Here is an 18,877-nt window from a genome sequence, read left to right on the forward strand (position 1 = left end):
TGGGAATATTGTATACTTTATATATAAAATGTGTGTGTGTGCATGCATGCGTGTGTGATCCTTTCATATCTGGAAAACTGTCAAAAAGATTGTGTTCAAACTTTCAAAAATTCAGGTTCAGGAAAGTAAATCTGGAAAATGTGAGAACCAACAAGTGAAGGTTTTATGAAGTGAAGAGGTGGGAAAACAGGATGTTTGAATATATATCTTGTGCACCCTTAACTGTAACAGTCAAATTGACCAAAATCTTAATAATATATTTCTGGGCAACAAAATAAATGAGCCACATTCTGATTCAATAGCTATAATAATACCATACTAAAGATTAAAAGGAGATGATTTGGGGCTGAACCCCTAATCCTATCCTCTTGATTTGACTGGACTATGCTAAACACAGAACATGTGTGTGAGAGTCAGAGAGATTGGACACATTTGTGTTCCCCTAATCCTGTAGACAATGAAAATTAGTTCAGCCCCTGTGTAAATCAGGAGTCTCGGGGCTACTCTAACCTATACCAGCTGAGAACAACACCCAAGGGCAGGAGAGGGCCTGAGAGGGATTGCTGTACTGCAACACCTTCTGGCCAACACCCTTCTGTCTCCTCTAGGCATGCAACTGACTTGCCGATGCCAGGGGGATCCTCAGGTGACTCTATTTAGATGAGACTTATAGACATTTTGTGTCTTCAGAGTGGTGTCAAGTGGCCACAGGTTGGCCAAGTTCTGGCCCATCTGTCCAGCATCTCAACCATGCAATATCTCAGGACATTTATTTTAGCACTAAAGAGATACGAGTTATTAATAGTTTATAAATATGTTTTAAAACATATGTAACAAAGATTAACTAGTATATAAAAGGTTATAGAGTAGCTAAAATCAATAATTCATCATCAGGATTTAAATAGCACACACTAGCCCTCTTAATATTTCTTAATTAAATGCACAGTGAAGCATATTCAAGACTCTTAATTTAATTCTTCTGTGATTTCCCTTCTTTGTGATTGATCACTTTGCAAACTGTGTTCCTCATATTGCATAACTGGCATAATAAATAAATCAAAATCATTACTCTTTGAATAACTTTAGGTTTGTTTACCAGACTTCTGTAAAACCAAGAAATAATGTCAATGAACATTTAAAAGACTATAAAAGGCCAGATTCTCAGCTTATGTAAATAGGTTTAGTTCCACTGAAGTCAACAGAACTATCTACAAGAACTGAGGATATGACCCAGGAAGTAATATTGATAGGTGAGACAAACTCAGATAACAAGAATTTATATTATTACTCCTTGATAGTATCTTAATAATTTTTTTTAACTTTTTTACAGACTCACTTTGAACTCCATGGGAGCGCACTACTTTCCAAGTTTCTGAAGCAACTTCTTTCACATCCACTTGGTAATGATGAATGGGCACACCTCCATGTGAATCTGGCTTATTGAAAGAGACCTTGGCAATAGTCTGTGACAACTCTATAATTCTTACTCCGTAGGGACTGGATGGCACATCTAGAAAAGAACAAACATCAATTTAATTCAACAGTAGTAATCAGATAATCCACAGAAAGCACTTGATTATCCATCTCAAACAGCCTCCTCAGAAAAAAATAGGTTATAAAATATTTTAATGCATATGACTTCAGGTTCTGTTTTAAATAGTTAAGTTTACATTATAGTCCAGTGATATGAAACCACAAGTAAAAGAAACAAACATTCTTGTATGGACAATTAAACAGTGTTAAAGTGCATATAAACATACTCCATTTCACCAAGGAGATGGTTCTCTTCTGTCTTTCTTTCATAGTACAATCAAGCTAATTTAGAGGAAAACAAGAGTGGATTGACTTTTTTTGTTCACTATTAGGGCTGTTGATTAATCGCAGTTAACTCATCCAATTACTTCAAAAAATTAATCACAGTTAAAAAATTAATCATGATTAATTGCACTGTTAAACAATACAATACCAATTGAACTTTATTAAATATTTTGTATGTTTTTTTACATTTTCAAATATATTGATTTCAATTACAACACAGAATACAAAGTATATAGAGCTCACTTTATATTATTATTACAAATATTTGCAGTTTAAAAATGATAAACAAAAGATATACAGTAACTCCTCACTTAAAGTCGTCCCAGTTAACATTGTTACGTTGCTGATCAACTAGGGAACATGCTCATTTAAAGTTGTGCAATGCTCCCTTATAATGTTGTTTGGCAGCCGCCTGCTTTGTCCACTGCTTGCAGGAAGAGCAGACCATTGCAGCCAGCTGGTGGGGGCTTGGGGCAATGTGCATCTCTCTCTCTGTCACACAGGGTGTGTGTCTCGGTCTCTGTCTGCCATGCTGTTTCCCCTCCCTCCATTCCTGCTGCCTTGCAGAGTGTGAGGCTACATTAACAACAATGGGATAACTCTTGAGGGCTCAGTCAAATGCTAGTTCATCATTTAGCAGTAAGGCATTCCCTGGGAAATATTCCACCCTCTTCCACCCTCTGACTTTACCACCTCAACCAAGCTTCATAATCATCATTGCTGGGTACAGTATTAAATTGTTTATTTAAAACTTATAATGTGCGTATATATATATTTATATAGTATAGGTTTTTGTCTGATGAAGAAAATTTTCCCCCTGTTTACATTAATTCTTATGGGGAAATTGTATTAACTTAACATCGTTTCACTTAAAGTTGCATTTTTCAGGAACATAACTACAATGTTAAGCAACGAGTTAATGTAGTATTTTTCAATTCACCTCATACACATACTGTAGTGCAATCTCTTTATCATGAAAGTGCAAATTACAAATGTAGGGGGGTTTTGTTACATAGCTGCACTCAAAAAACAAAACAATGTAAAACTTTAGAGCCTAAAAGTCCACTCAGTCCTACTTCTTGTTCAGCCAATCACTAAGACAAACAACTTTGTTTACATTTACAGAACATAATGCTGCCCGCTTCTTATTTATAATGCCACCTGAAAGTGAGAACGGACATTTTCATGGCACTTTTGTAGCCAGCCTTGCAAGGTATTTACATGCCAGATATGCTAAACATTCATATGCCCTTTCATGCTTCAGCCATCATTCCAGAGGACATGTGTCCATGCTGATGACACTAAAAAAAAATGTTAATTAAATTTGTGACTGAACTCCTTGGGGAAGAATTGTATGCCTCCTGCTCTATTTTACCTGCATTCTGCCATATATCTCATATTATAGCAATCTTGGATGATGATCCAGCACATGTTGTTCATTTTAAGAACACTTTCACTACAGATTTGCCAAACAGTGTGAGATTTCTAAAGATAGCTACAGAACTTGACCCAAGGTTTAAGAATCTGAAGTGCCTTCCAAAATCTGAGAGAGATGAGGTGTGGTGCATGCTTTCAGAAGTCTTGAAAGAGCAACACTCCAATGTGGAAACTACAGAACTGAACCACCAAAAAAGAAAATCAACCTTCTACTGGTGGCAACTGACTCACACAATGAAAATGAATATGCGTCGGTCCACACTACTTTGGATCATTATCGAGCAAAGCCCGTCATCGGCATGGACACATGTCCTTGGAATGGTGGTTGAAGCACGAAGGAACATATGAATCTTTAGCTCATCTGGAAGGTAAATATCTTGTGACGCCATCTACTACAACAGTGCCATGCAAACACCTGTTCTCACTTTCAGGTGACATTGTAAACAAGGAGCGGGCAGCATTATTTCCTGCAAAAGTAAACAAACTTGTTTGTCTGAGCAATTGGCTGAACAAGAAGTAGTACTGAGTGGACTTGTAGGCTCTAAAGTTTTACATTGTTTTATTTTTTGAGTGTGGTTAGTTTTTGTACATAATTCTATATTTTTAAGTTAAACTTTCATGATAAAGAGATTACAGTACATTATTTGCATTAGGTGAATTGAAAAATACTATTTCTTTTGTTTTCACTATGCAAATATTTGTAATAAAAATAATAATATAAAGTGAGCACTCTACACTTTGTATTCTATGTGGTAATTGAAATCAATATAGATTCATAGATTCATAGATATTTAGGTCAGAAGGGACCATTATGATCATCTAGTCTGACCTCCTGCACAATGCAGGCCACAGAATTTCACCCACCACTCCTAAAAAAGACCTCACACCTATATCTGTGCTATTGAAGTCCTCAAATTGTAGTTTGAAGACCTCAAGGAGCAGAGAATCCTCCAGCAAGTGACCCGTGCCCCATGCTACAGAGGAAGGCGAAAAACCTCCAGGGCCTTCCAATCTGCCCTGGAGGAAAATTCCTTCCCGACCCCAAATATGGCGATCAGCTAAACCCTGAGCATATGGGCAAGATTCATCAGCCAGATACTACAGAAAATTCTTTCCCGGGTAACTTGGATCTTACCCCATCTAAAAACCCATCACAGGCCATTGGGCCTATTTACCATGAATATTTAATTACCAAAACCATGTTATCCCATCATACCATCTCCTCCATAAACTTATCGAGTTTAATCTTAAAGCAAGATAGATCTTTTGCCCCCACTACTTCCCTTGGAAGGCTATTCCAAAACTTCACTCCTCTGATGGTTAGAAACCTCCAATATATTTGAAAATGTAGAAAACATCCAAAAAATTTAAATAAATAGTATTCTATTATTCTTTAGCAATGTGATTAATCATTCAATTAATCAGAATTAATATTTTTAATCGCTTGACTGCCCTATTCACTATATAACTAAGTAAAGGGGAATAGCAGCTTTTAAATCAAACTTAAATCAGCTATGCTTTCTATCTAAATAGAGAATTCAGATTCTGTATTCCTATAAACAGATTAATCTGTCATAAAAATAAAATATTAAAGCAAAATATAAAAATATTCATACAAAACTATTTAGCCATTTTTATAAAATTCTGCGGTGCAGTCAAACATACACATTTCTTTTTCCTGGACTGGATTCCAAAGTATTGTCAAGGATCTTTCTGAAAGGTTTCTGTTCTATTTGCATTTTAAGGATTAATTTGCAGTCTAACTTGGAGATGAAATATGTTCTCTGTAATCAAAAACTAGAGCACAGTTTTCAAAGCAGAAAAGAACAATAAAAATATTAATCATAGGTGTTTGTGTTGAGATTTTAAGATATTAAATAAAAGTGAGAAATCTATTTCAGAGTCTCTACATTTTCAGAAGCAGGAACTCGGCTTTATATAACATGTCCCAACTAACTAAAGAGTCTTTTCTTTTTCTTTTTTTTTTAAACTTGCCTGGTCCTGTAGGTTTTTCATGTGATTCAGCAGATGAGTACTGTACATGGGCATTTTATATACATGGTAGTGCATGACAAGTACTGGCAAGCATTTTTTGTTGTACATGCAGAAGACAAAAAAATCACATGTTATTAGACTCTTTTTATATATTTGAAACTGGCCTCTATGCAATTTGCTTCCTACTTGCATATTTCACATTCTACTATTCATTATCCTACAATATAAGAAGAAATTTATTCCTCTGTTTCAGAGTGGTATGTCAGAGACATGTACAAAGCTGTGCAGATGTCTGAAGATGACTAAAACTTATCCATGTACTAAACTATTCACATAAAATGAAGTCTTCATCTACGAATGATCAAACCATCTGGGATGAAGTAAGAATCAATATGAACTTCTGTCAGTACTTAATATAATTTTCAGTTCATTTAGACACAAGATTCAAAAAGCTATTTAAAGACACATTCATCTTTCTAACTCTCATTGAAAATGGGAGATAGAGGAGACTATAAGTGACTGTTGTACCTCTGTGGAGAAAAAGGGTGTCCGGTGGTGAAGGAACTAGCTTGGGACCTGGGTACAATTCTGTCCTCCACCACAGAATTCCTGTGAGACCTTGGGCCTGTTACCTAGCTTAGAGCGGCACAGCTGTACCGATGCAGCTGCACCACTATAAGATCTCTCGTATAGCTGCTCTATGCCAATAGCATAGAGCTCTCCCGACGACATGCTAAAACCACCTCAATGAACAGTGGTAGCTATGTCAGCAGGAGACACTCTCCCACTGACACAGTGCTGTAAACTACCACTTTATGGTGTGTGTTTTTCACATCCTTGAGCAACATTAGTTTTTCTGGCATAAGTGGTAGTGTAGATATGGCCTTAGTCTCTCTTTGCCTCAGTACCCCATCTGTAAAAGAGTGGGAAAAGCACTTCCCTACCTCACAGAGGGGCTGTGAAATACAATAAAAAGATTGTTAGGTGCTCAGGTTTGATGATGATAGGTGCCTTATACTTTTATACCTTCCCTTACCTTCATCCTAGGAAACACATAATTCCACTCTCCAACAGGCCTTCCTCTCCTCCAACCTCTGTTAGCCACTGCTGGTTACCCTTTTAAAGAGACTCTTATCCAATAGAGCCTGCTGCTAATTCCCAAAACTATCCAGTGGGTTCCTCTGTCCTACTCTTTTAGTTTTGTATATAATTCATTATGATAAACATGGCATATGGGAGGAAACATCATAGGTGCAGAAAGGATTTTTGTTTTCTTTCTTACTGCAGATCTGAGTATAATTTCTGCCAAATGATTAAATGTTCAGTTTCTTTTTGTTACTGCGCATCAAGTAAAGGAGTACTTGTGGCACCTTAGAGACTAACCAATTTATTTGAGCATAAGCTTTCATGAGCTACAGCTCACTTCATCGGATGCATACTGTGGAAAGTGTAGAAGATCTTTTTATATACACAAAAAGCATGAAAAAATACCTTCTCCCACCCCACACTCCTGCTGCTAATAGCTTATCTAAAGTGACCACTCGCCTTACAATGTGTATGATAATCAAGGTGGGCCGTTTCCAGCACAAATCCAGGGTTTAACAAGAACGTCTGGGGGGGGGGGGGGTAGAAAAAAACAAGGGGAAATAAGTTACCTTGCATAATGACTTCACCACTCCAAGTCTCTATTCAAGCCTAAGTTAATTGTATCAAATTTGCAAATGAATTCCAATTCAACAGTTTCTCGCTGGAGTCTGGATTTGAAGTTTTTTTGTTGCAATATCACAACTTTCATGTCTGTAATCGCATGACCAGAGAGATTGAAGTGTTCTCCGACTGGTTTATGAATGTTATAATTCTTGACATCTGATTTGTGTCCATTTATTCTTTTACGTAGAGACTGTCCAGTTTGACCAATGTACATGGCAGAGGGGCATTGCTGGCACATGATGGCATATATCACATTGGTGGATGTGCAGGTGAACGAGCCTCTGATAGTGTGGCTGATGTGATTAGGCCCTATGATGGTGTCCCCTGAATAGATATGTGGGCACAGTTGGCAACGGGCTTTGTTGCAAGGATAGGTTCCTGGGTTAGTGGTTAGTAACCTATTTCCCCTTTTTTCTTCCTACCCCCCCCCCCCCCCGACATTCTTGTTAAACCCTGGATTTGTGCTGGAAATGGCCCACCTTGATTATCATACACATTGTAAGGAGAGTGGTCACTTTAGATAAGCTATTAGCAGCAGGAGAGTAGGTTTGTGAGTGTGTGTGTGTGTGGGGGGGGGGGGGGGGAAACCTGGATTTGTGTTGGAAATGGCCCAACTTGATTATCATACACATTGTAAGGAGAGTGATCACTTTAGATAAGCTATTAGCAGCAGGATAGTGGGGTGGGAGGAGGTATTTTTTCATGCGTTGTGTGTATATAAAAAGATCTTCTACACTTTCCACAGTATGCATCCGATGAAGTGAGCTGTAGCTTACGAAAGCTTATGCTCAAATAAATTGGTTAGTCTCTAAGGTGCCACAAGTACTCCTTTTCTTTGCGAATACAGACTAACACGGCTGTTACTCTGAAACCTGCGCATCAAGTGAAGCTGTTGTGAAGACCTAGCAAAATATTTTTCATGATAGCTAACAACGTGCCAAAATGTTTAAAAGGGAACTACTTCAGAAAATGTGAAACACCCTCAAACACTTTCTCATAATGCACATTGAAGGCACATCCTTTAAAGAATGCCATCCATGCATTTCAAAGAGTAGCCAAGTTCTATTCTGTTACAGAATATGGAAGTATAGAGAAGTGCAATACACTTCAGAAAAAAAAAGTCAGTCATCCAAAGAAAGTAAAACAGGACACTATTACTGGACACAACCAAAAAAACCAGAGCATTATTTTCCTTTAAATAATAGAAATTAAAGTATCTAGTATCTCCTTCAGGATGGGTAATAGCATTTTTTTCCCCAATGGAGAGCAAAAAAAAAGAGCATTAGGAGACTCATGAACTGAGTCCAGTTTTGCAGTTAGTTAACAAATATGAACTCAATCCTGCAAAACAGTGAGCATTCCCCTGATCTACCTACACATTTATACGCATATTAACTTTAAGCATGTAAGTAGTCTTCCAATGGGACTACTCACTTGGGGTCTGATCCTGCAGCACTTAAGTTAATGGGAGTTTTGCCAGGAACTTCAATGAAAGAAGGATCAAGCCATTGTTCAACGTTCAGAATGTGTCTATTAACTGCTTTGTAGGATTGGGGTCACAGTACCCAACACTTTGCAGGATCAATCTTTGGTGAGAGGGTCTCTCGTTCTCGCTCAAAAAATAGTGAGGCTTGTAACTATCAACAGCAATGTTAACCTCCACAATCTATCTCAGGAAAGAGCCTGGCTCAGAAATCTCATTTATTTCAGCAGGATTCTTCAGAGGATAAGGAACAACTCACCATGAATAAATGTGGTCAAATCTGGCTCTATCAGTTTAACTGAAGCTTCGTGTAAAAATAGAATGAGGAGTCAGGTATAGATATTTAGATAGTGACGTTCCATTTTTTTCTTTCTTTTCCTACAGCTTCATTCTCCCCTCCCTAGTAAAACTCCATTTACTTTAATAAATTCACTCTGAATGATCAAAAACATCAAATGGTACAAATTCAAGTTGAATGAAGAGATGTGTTTTCCAACTAAGCAGTCCTGCTCTCTCTCTCAAACTGTTTCCAAACCCTCTCTAAGGTGGGATGGACAACTGCTTCAAATGCCTACCAACTTTCCCTGCAAGAAATATCTTCAACTTTGACCCAGTAAAAGCCGATTTGAAAAGACAACCCTCACCCACCACCCAACTGACAGGGATCTGTAAGCTATGAAATTTGATCACGTGACAGATGTCACTGTTGGATGAACCTTACCCTGCTTTGAGCATAACTTGTCTCTGCAACAGGAGTCTTCCCTTCACCTCAGGCCCTGACACTCAACCCTTTCTTCCCATTCACTTTTCATCTCATGTCTCTTCATCTCACCTTACTGTCGTAATGCTTAAAGGCATTTTTGGTGAAATATGATAGCATGAGAAGTCTCACTAGTCTCCATGCAAGTACAGAGTATATTTTAACCTCAATTTCATGTCAGAATCTCTATTCTTGCATGTTAACAAAGGGATTATATAGCCAATCTCTCATTGTTGAAATTACACACATTACCCCTTCTAAATTACCCCTTCTAAATACTGTTAAATGTTTTGTTGAATATTGAGCATTTTCATGTTCTACACTATGTTGTGTGTGGTTTTGCACAATGACAAGAGTTTGGCAAGTCAAGTCTGAAATTCACCGGCAGAGCTGTATGAGGTAGCCTAGCTTGCAAATTACCTATGTGCACTATTCACTGCTGTAGCTACTGCCATGTTACTCATGTCCGGGCCAGATTAAAGCATAGGCACAATAGGCCTATGTGTGCAACTGCAGCTCCTGGAGTCATGTGATAACATCAGACTCTCAGCTGCCCTTTTTTTTAAAATAAAAGATAGCCCTCATGGATTCAAAAAAAACCCATGAAATTAATGTATCTTGTGCCTGTCTCAATCTGCAAACAGACTGAACCAACAGCTCCAAGAGAGGTGAACTGACCCATTCATCTGAACTGTGAACCCTGCTGCTACACCAAGAGAACTAGGAGGTCTTGTGTAGGAGTGTGGCTGGGGAGCCCCAAGTGAGTTTTTCCTGGATTGCCTTAATTCAGTCCAGCATCATGCTGATAAGCATCAAATTCATACTGATCTTTCTTCCAAAATGCTTGTGTTTGTCTCTTCCTGGCACAAACTTCACATAAACCACTTTTTGTTTTAAAAAAATATTGACTCAAATGATAAATTTCAAGATCACTGTTGGCAATGCAACTTTCTATTCATGGTTCACAACCATTTGAAATAATACTACTAAAATCTCAACCAAAAGGTAGAATGTGTGTTTAATAACCAATGTCTTCTTCCTGCACACTAAGATTTCACGTAATATTATGCTTCAACTGGACCTAGGCAAATCCAGGAATGGATGTTCTCACCTCAGGCTCTGAAAGCCAATGGGACAATCTGCCAAGCTCACCTGGTTTGTCAAGCCTAAGCCTGTCCTAGAAAAAAACCACACAGTTTTAGTAGACTTCTGTATTAAAAGTTGAGGCTATGATGTGAAATAATGTATTCAGAGTGAAAAGAGATGAAAAATAATGGGACTTTTGCATTCTAAAAGTTGTTTGTTCAGCTATTCAAATACTCAGGCAATGAAGAAGGGGAAGATACAAAGGGCCTGGTATTGCCAGGAGTTGAACACCTCCTGGGAGGCACTGGGCAACTCCAAATTAGATTGCTTTAATGGGAAATGAGGATCCTCAGCACCTTGCAGGATCACACCCTAAAAATAAACTAAAATAATCCAGTTGTTTGTATAGCTGTAAATAAAAGTGTCTGGAGTATAGACTGGTTCAACAGCTCTGTATAACTAGGGTTAACCATAAGAAACAGTACAGCTGCAAATTTGTATCATCACTGAGTCTAATATTTAAAGTTTGGCAGCAGAAAAAAGACAATGGCATTGTGCCTTAGGAGCACTTTCCAACTTACAGAAAGTACAACACAAATAAAATAATATTATCTTACTGGCTGGGAAAAAATAATGCCCACACCAAGCAGTGGGTAAAACTGCCCACACCAAGCAGAATAGCACACCAAGGAGCAAGTGAATCCTGTAGTGCTTTAACAGAAAACAATTCAGTAAAACAATAAGTGTTTGGGACTTTTACCATAGAAGCGAATTTGTTTAATGCTGTCTGCTTAATGGAAGTTTATGTATATATATATATATATATATATACACACAGAGTACACCAGGATTAATGCTTCCAATTAAAACCAGAGGGTGAAATCATGGCTATACTGAAGTCAATGTTACAGTACCCATGTAGTTTAAATAGCCAGCATTTCACCTAGAATGAGCATTGTTAAGAGGACTCCCTAATCAACCAAAAGTAAAGCAGTCTGGACAGTAAAACTAGCAACCAATCAGCTGTCAATGATCTGAATCCTCTGATTGCTCTGTTCTTCATTATTCTTGGATTTTCCTCTCCTCCTTCTCACCTACTTCTCATCCATGTGTAAAGTTCAACGTATTTTTTTTTTAAATCAATTAGTTAAACTGGAGCATGTTTTGTGTGTAGACAGGACCTGAGATTGAAACTGTTTGAGGCAGGGACTGACATTTACTATATCTTTGTACAGTACTTAGTACACTGGAGCCCTGACTTGACTAAAGCCTGTAGATACTACTGCAATATAAATACTAAATAAATAATAATTAATTAATAATAGCACTGTAACTAGAGCTACTAGCAGAAAGTGGGTATCTAATACAATGTGAATTTCACATTTTGCCATTTACAAAGGCCAAATACAGTATATGATTAATAATGTAACTGAATACAACATTTTTCAAAACTAATAATAATTCTTTTTTCATATACTGTTCCTCACTAAATGTGGCTTGATTTATCTTGATTTGAACAGAACTTTGCTACATATTTTTCAATAAGTGCTGGTCAACGACTATACAGAAGCGATTGAAATAAATTACTGCCACAGGTGGAAAAGTGCAAATCTGAAAAAGTGACATCAGTCTCATCTGTGGTATAAATGAATAAAAAAGTAGAAATAAATCAGTGGTGGGAGTATAGCATTTGTACAATATTTGTTTTGCAAACATTTTTGCCCTTGACTTGAATAACTTTATTAAACTGAATTTCCTGTCTGTCAAGTAAGAATTCACTGCAGCAAGTACATTCTTATAAATGTCATAATTTTTCTTAACTAATATTTTGAAGCTGATATTAAGGGTCATTCTGCAAAAAATTAATAAAGTTAATGATAAAACAAATGTTAATTGCTTATGACTGTGAAAGAATGACTTGTACCCTATATAGTCACCCTTTAAGAGCTGATGAGCCATTGTAGCAGCAAGTGAAGTTGGAGAGAGAGCGCAATAAAATAATCACTCACCATTCTGGGGTTGTGTTGTGATGTTGTTTTGTGACTTTGGGCCAAAAACCTCAGCTGATCTGAACTGGCGTATCTCCATTGGCTTCCAGTTTACACCAGCTGAAGCTTTGGACCTATGTGTGGTGATAATACAGTGTAGTCACATATTCACAACATTACAAGGAAAACATCACAAAGCAATTCTATGACGTGACATTGATTATGTAGAAACTCTTTCTGATTCTGCTAGCTGGAATTTTTCTCTTTTCCCCTCCTGAATGCTAGGAAGGAGACTGGAGGTACTTTTTTCTGTTCTCTCTTCCTCCTTACCTCCTGGATTCATGGAGTGAAAGAAAGGTTCTAGCAACAAGTTGTTTTTGCATTTCACAGTAATGGGAAAGTGGTTCTGACAGCTTACATACTGTTGTAACAACTGCCCTGCTCTCCCTGAGAAAATACACCTGAGATCAGTGTTCTGCTTAGTCTACCAGAAACACAGGCATAGCCAGTAGGACAGTTGAGTCAAACTCTGTGTATGTGGCCCTGAAGATATACATTCTGAGGAAGAGTCATATGTTGAGTATCACTGACTTAACACCCGACCCTGGTATGTTGCTTAATGCTGTGAAGAGTCTCATGGACTTAAATGAGACTCTTCAATATAGAACAGACTTTGCCTAGTAGTGAACGTTTACAAGACTGGGGTTTAGTGTTGGATGAGTAAAGAATTTGACTCACATATAAATAGGGGCAGAAGAAATACGTGGATGAGTGTACGTAGTTTGCCTATTACAATCTATGGTGTCTTCCTGGAAGACTTGAAGGGCTTGAAAGCTTGTCTCGCTCACCAAGAGAAGTTGATCCAAAAAAATATATTACCTCAAGCACCTTGTCTCTCTAAGGGACTGACATGGCTATAACAAACCTGCATATCTTCCTGCAAGCATAATTCTTAATATTAGTTTTGTTTGTTTGATTGATTTTAAATAGAAACAGGTTAGTCTGCAGAGGAACTAGTTATTAAAATTAAATCACTTAAGGACCAGTGCTGCATAGCAAAGCACACCCAGTCTTTAGATTTTTCAAGATTGGGTCTATATTGTGTATTTTGAAATTAAGTAGACATATGTACTGCAGCAGGATTAACTGCAGCAGGTGATGTAGCATTGGCAAAGGGAACTGCAATATGTTTTTACTATAATCTGAAGTACACATGGGATTATTTTTTTGGGCTGCTATAATTTATGCACCATTGGTTTTCATCACTTTTCCTGACCAATTGTCTGTGTTATATCTAATGCAAGTACACCCTATGCGAGATATTAGCCCCTTCTTTATGCTTTATGCTAGTACAAAACACTACTTTAGGAAACACTATACATGAGAGATGATTGTGTCTGCATAGACTGCAGGGAAATGATAAATTGATTTTTTTTAAATGGTATATATGCCATAATTTAAAAAAATAATTCTGAGAGAATTTGCATGGCAGAGTATCTCTAATTACATAGGTTGGAGAATTAAATTTGGGAAACTTCATGAACTTAAGGGTTGGTTTGAGAATTTATATCTTACACACTTAGCTTTGGAAATGAGAACAGAAGTGCTAAAAAGTCAGTGTTTGTCTGTCAAGCCTATAACACCAACTTTAACTTTGACTTCTCTTTTATGAAAAACCACAGTATTTTAAAGTAAAGCTCTGTCATAAATATAAAGGGAAGGGTAAACCCCTTTGAAATCCCTCCTGGCCAGGGGAAAGCTCCTCTCACCTGTAAAGGGTTAAGAAGCTAAAGGTAACCTCGCTGGCACCTGACCAAAATGACCAATGAGGAGACAAGATACTTTCAAAAGCTGGGAGGAGGGAGAGAAACAAAGGGTCTGTGTCTGTCTGTAGTCGTCTTGGCCGGGGATAGACCAGGAATGGAGTCTTAGAACTTTTAGTAAGTAATCTAGCTAGGTATGTGTTAGATTATGATTTCTTTAAATGGCTGAGAAAAGAATTGTGCTGAATAGAATAACTACTTCTGTCTGTGTATCTTTTTTGTAACTTAAGGTTTTGCCTAGAGGGGTTCTCTATGTTTTTGAATCTAATTACCCTGTAAGATATCTACCATCCTGATTTTACAGGGGGGATTTCTTTATTTCTATTTACTTCTATTTTTTATTAAAAGTCTTCTTGTAAAACACTGAATGCTTTTTCATTGTTCTCAGATCCAAGGGTTTGGGTCTGTGGTCACCTATGCAAATTGGTGAGGCTTTTTATCCAACATTTCCCAGGAAAGGGGGGGTGCAAGTGTTGGGAGGATTGTTCATTATTCTTAAGATCCAAGGGTCTGGGTCTGTAGTCACCTAGGCAAATTGGTGAGGCTTTTTATCCAACATTTCCCAGGAAAGGGGGGGTGCAAGTGTTGGGAGGATTGTTCATTATTCTTAAGATCCAAGGGTCTGGGTCTGTAGTCACCTAGGCAAATTGGTGAGGCTTTTTACCAAACCTTGTCCAGGAAGTGGGGTGCAAGGTTTTGGGAAGTATTTTGGGGGGAAGGACGCGTCCAAACAGCTCTTCCCCAGTAACCAGTATTAGTTTGGTGGTGGTAGCGGCCAGTCCAAGGTGTAATATTTTGTACCTTGGGGAAGTTTTGACCTAAGCTGGTAAAGATAAGCTTAGGAGGTTTTTCATGCAGGTCCCCACATCTGTACCCTAGAGTTCAGAGTGGGGGAGGAACCGTGACAAGCTCAAAAGACTGCATGACATTATTGTAAGCTGTGGGGATATGGACCATTACTGTAGGTACTAATATCATGCTTTGGGGAGGTTGCTGACCTGTAAACGGGGAGAAAGGTTTGAATGGAGGGAATCAATGTCTTGCCATTGGGGAGGAGGAAATAAGAGTTTTTTAACAGCTGGGAGGGTGTAACTGGTTTATTACAATAGAGGAAGTATTAGGAGCCAAGAGGAGAGCTGGACATTTGTGTGTGTGTGTGTGTGTGTGTGTGTGTGTGTGTGTGTGTGTGTGTGTGTGTGTGTGCACGCGTGTGTGTAGCGGGGATAAACGGGGGATAGGAAGAGATATTCATCTTGTCATATTCAAATTTCATTGGTTTCAGAGTAGCAGCCGTGTTAGTCTATATTCGCAAAAAGAAAAGGAATAAGGTACTAATGGCACCTTAGAGACTAACCAATTTATTTGATCATAAGCTTTCGTAAGCTACAGCTCACTTCATCGGATGCATTGGATTTCATTGGAATGCACATGACATAACACTGGACAACAAGCATTTCCTTATGCCCTGTCCTGGAGTCACACCCTCTTCACCTGGGAAGAGTTGTTTTTCTCTATTATTTCAGAGATTTGGTCTTGGAATTGGATTTCTCTCTTTTACTATTTTATATCTCTACAGATGTGAAGATTTTTGGAGAGCTAATCATTGAAAGAGCTTAGGGAAATAGATTTACTGTGCAAGTATTTTCTAATTTTCAGAAGTACAGAACTTTCTTAGTTATGGACTAAACTTTTAACATATCAAATGCACTATTTTAACTGAGGACTAGTCTAAAGTCTTGAACCCAAGTAAGTGGGGACACTAGAAGATAATCAGATAAGTTGCTACATGTGTGTTTTTGGCCTAGTTGTAGAAGCTTACTCACACAAATAGCCCCATTATATGTGACCACTTCAGTAAATACTCACCAACATGAGTAAATGTTCCACAAGCAGATCTTTTCTGTTTTATTTCTACACAACTAAGGTAAAATATTTTCATTTCTGGGAGTGGATTCTAAGTTGTGGGAGGTTCTGAGTTGTGGAGAGGCTGAGTGAGGAGGTAGGGCAAGGAATTCGCTTTATGTGTAATGCTTGGAGCCTGATGGTGTTTCTATGCAAAAGGCAGATTAGGAGGTTCCCGGAATATATATTTTGATTCACTGGCAGGGGGCAAAGGCAAACCAAAGTAGGATCAAAAATGTTTTTCTCGAGTGTTTACCAGGCTCACTTAAAGTTGGATGGAAAGTCTACTTAGTTTCTGATAAATAATACTTTCAGCTACTGTTGGCAGCACAACTGTTTTGATAATTGTTACAAAGGAGAGATGTACCACAACCAGAAAGATCAAAGATGTTTAAAACCGTCTTTTCTTTAGAGGTAATGGGGTAAACTTTCAAAGCTGTGCATGGTTTCTACACAGTAAATCCCCTTAATAAATAACACAATTTGCTTCTGCAACTCTTGAAACACTGAAATAAAAGTGTAGTCTATAGTGCAATGTGTTATAAAAGTTTAAAAGTAAAAGTAAAGGAAACATCAGACAGTCTCCCTTCAGTCTGAAAATGCATAAAGTAGCAATAATACCAAATATATATTCCCATTAGGATTGTAAAGAGTATATCTTATTCTTTAGCCTTACATTTTATTACAGTTGCAACAAAGCAGATTGCAGAAAAATATCGTATAAAATAATTCCTTACACTACTAAAAGACAAAACAAAAACACCAAGACCTCCTTTATGTAACTCTAGTTAGCTAAAGTAGAAAAATGATCTATGACCAGCTCCTCAGTGGTTGTAAATTGGAATGAGTTCAGCAGAACTATGCTGATTTATATCATCTAAAGAATTGGCCCTTACTGTTTTTTGATCCTGTAAACTTGGCGAAGTTTCACTGCTCTATTTTGGCATTTGACATGTGAGAAGTGAAAAAATGCTATGAAACCAAATCTGGTGTATTCTTTTCGTCATTCAACAAGAAAAAAATCCTTCCACATACTCAGTACTCTGCAAAACCGAGCATATTTGTGAGCACTGCCAAAGGGTGAATACACAAATTTATTTTAAAATTAATCTACAATCCTCTAGATGAATTTAAAAACTTCCAAAAGTTCTGTTGCAATTAGCATCCAAAAGTCTGACAGCTTGAATTAATTTAATCCTAAATCCTTGGGCCAAATCCTGCTCTAAATTACACCTGTACAACCCATGGATTTAACTGGACTTCTAAAATGGAGGAAAAATTCTGCACTTTTAGTTGGCAGACCTGGACTATACATCTCTTGAAAATAGGCTTTGCTGCAGTATTTCAGCACTTTTAGTTCTGATCCTGGTCCTCACATGGAAACACTGGATGCAAAAATGAAAGAGATGGACCTGATTCTCCTTTTCTTACACTGGCATAAAACAAGAGTTACCCCATTAAAGTTCAAGTTCAGTGCAAAAATTTTGGGAAGATCTTATTTTGTGAGAACCAGTTTGTTTTACCTACACAATGTCACATTTTATGAGGACTAAAAAGACAGTTCTAAAGGCTCCAGTGGAATTAAGTGAACGGAAAAAGTCCAATTGTACTTCACAGTGGTAAAAATACAAAGGTATGGATATAGTAACTTGGACACAATATACTCACCGGCTTGCCCAAGGGTGTATTCCTGATGTCTCGTTCCTATTCTGTTAGTAGCTGTGCAGTTGTATCGCCCAAAATCATTGTCAGATGTGGGAGCAATCTTTAAAAGAAGCATAAACAAATTTTAAATATTATTTTCTAATGATTAATTACAAAAATGCCATTGACCTTCTCAAAATTTAAATTAATTCTCTTTAAACTGTATTAGGATGTTCCCTTATTTTACCTTATCAAATACATTTCACAAAATGGTGACATAAAAGTGGTAGATCTGTAACAAATTCTCTCTTTTTCAAAGCTTGTATGAAAAAAAATATTCATTAAACAACAGAAGGACAAGGTGAAATATTTCAAATCCACAGTTACACCACTGAATAGAAAACATCCTCTAGGGAAGTTAAAGGCAACATGACCCCTCCTTCTGTCCATAATATGCAAAGGAGGCCACTTTGTCCCAAGAAAGAGGAAGGGACCAGGCTATGAGCCCTCTGGAAACATTTAACCTAACATTAGGGGTAGGCTCAAAGAGGAAGGTGAGCTGTCTTCCAGGATATCTGGTCCCTCACAAATGGACACTGCAAGATTCAGGGTATGCATAGCCTTATCTGTGATCATTGGACAGTAGCATGGCTGTGAAATATTGGTAGGGGAAAGGTATTAAATGTATTTCCTTATTTGAGTAATACTATTTTAATTTAAAACGGCGTTTCTCAGATGTGGTCACCAGGGGCTTTCCTTGTGTCCACAGCCTCTTGGGCTGTGATGGTGGGTGGGGTGGGCAAAGCAGCAGCCCCTCTCCCTCCTCGTTGCTCCTGGGTACACCACCTTGATATTGGTTGCTATGGAGATACCTGGGGCACAATGTGGGTGGACCAGGCAGCCAGTGAGTGTCTCCACCTTCCCCGAAGGGGGTAGGGGGGGGCTCAGGCTTTGGGTTCAGCCCTGGGGTAGTGAGGCAGCAGCCTTTTCACAACAGAATTCTTAGCTAGCATTAAATCAATTACAATGATTTGGACATGTATTTGTGCATATTTCTTTGTTTTTCCTACAGCTAATTAAGTATTTTACGAAAAAGTGTGAGAGCGGCCACCTGGAACAGTTGGTGGCTGCACTATGAGGCCACCAAATAATTTGTCCTGTGAACCCCTGATTTAAAACACTGGATTCTTAGAACTTGTCCATATAGAGAGTTAGTGCATGGCAAGCTGGG

The 18,877-nt window shown here is 38.0% G+C and overlaps 1 protein-coding gene across 4 annotated transcripts in view; it reads right to left on the reverse strand.

The window, feature by feature from the left end:
* Positions 1–18,877, reverse strand: part of NCAM2 (neural cell adhesion molecule 2) — a 557,227-nt gene that overhangs the window by 123,746 nt on the left and 414,604 nt on the right. For all 4 annotated transcript variants that reach the window (XR_012161242.1, XM_073363287.1, XM_073363298.1 and 1 more), the window contains exons 11-12: positions 17,671–17,767; positions 1,337–1,510 (exon numbers count right to left, since the gene is read on the reverse strand). Coding sequence is in view for 3 of the 4 variants with exons in the window: in XM_073363287.1 (XP_073219388.1) it covers positions 1,337–1,510; positions 17,671–17,767 (271 nt within the window). In the remaining variant the exon portion in view is untranslated. The remainder of the gene's footprint in view (positions 1–1,336; positions 1,511–17,670; positions 17,768–18,877) is intronic.

Source organism: Lepidochelys kempii, chromosome 1 (assembly GCF_965140265.1).
Source record: "Lepidochelys kempii isolate rLepKem1 chromosome 1, rLepKem1.hap2, whole genome shotgun sequence".
Classification (NCBI taxonomy): Eukaryota; Metazoa; Chordata; order Testudines; family Cheloniidae; genus Lepidochelys; species Lepidochelys kempii.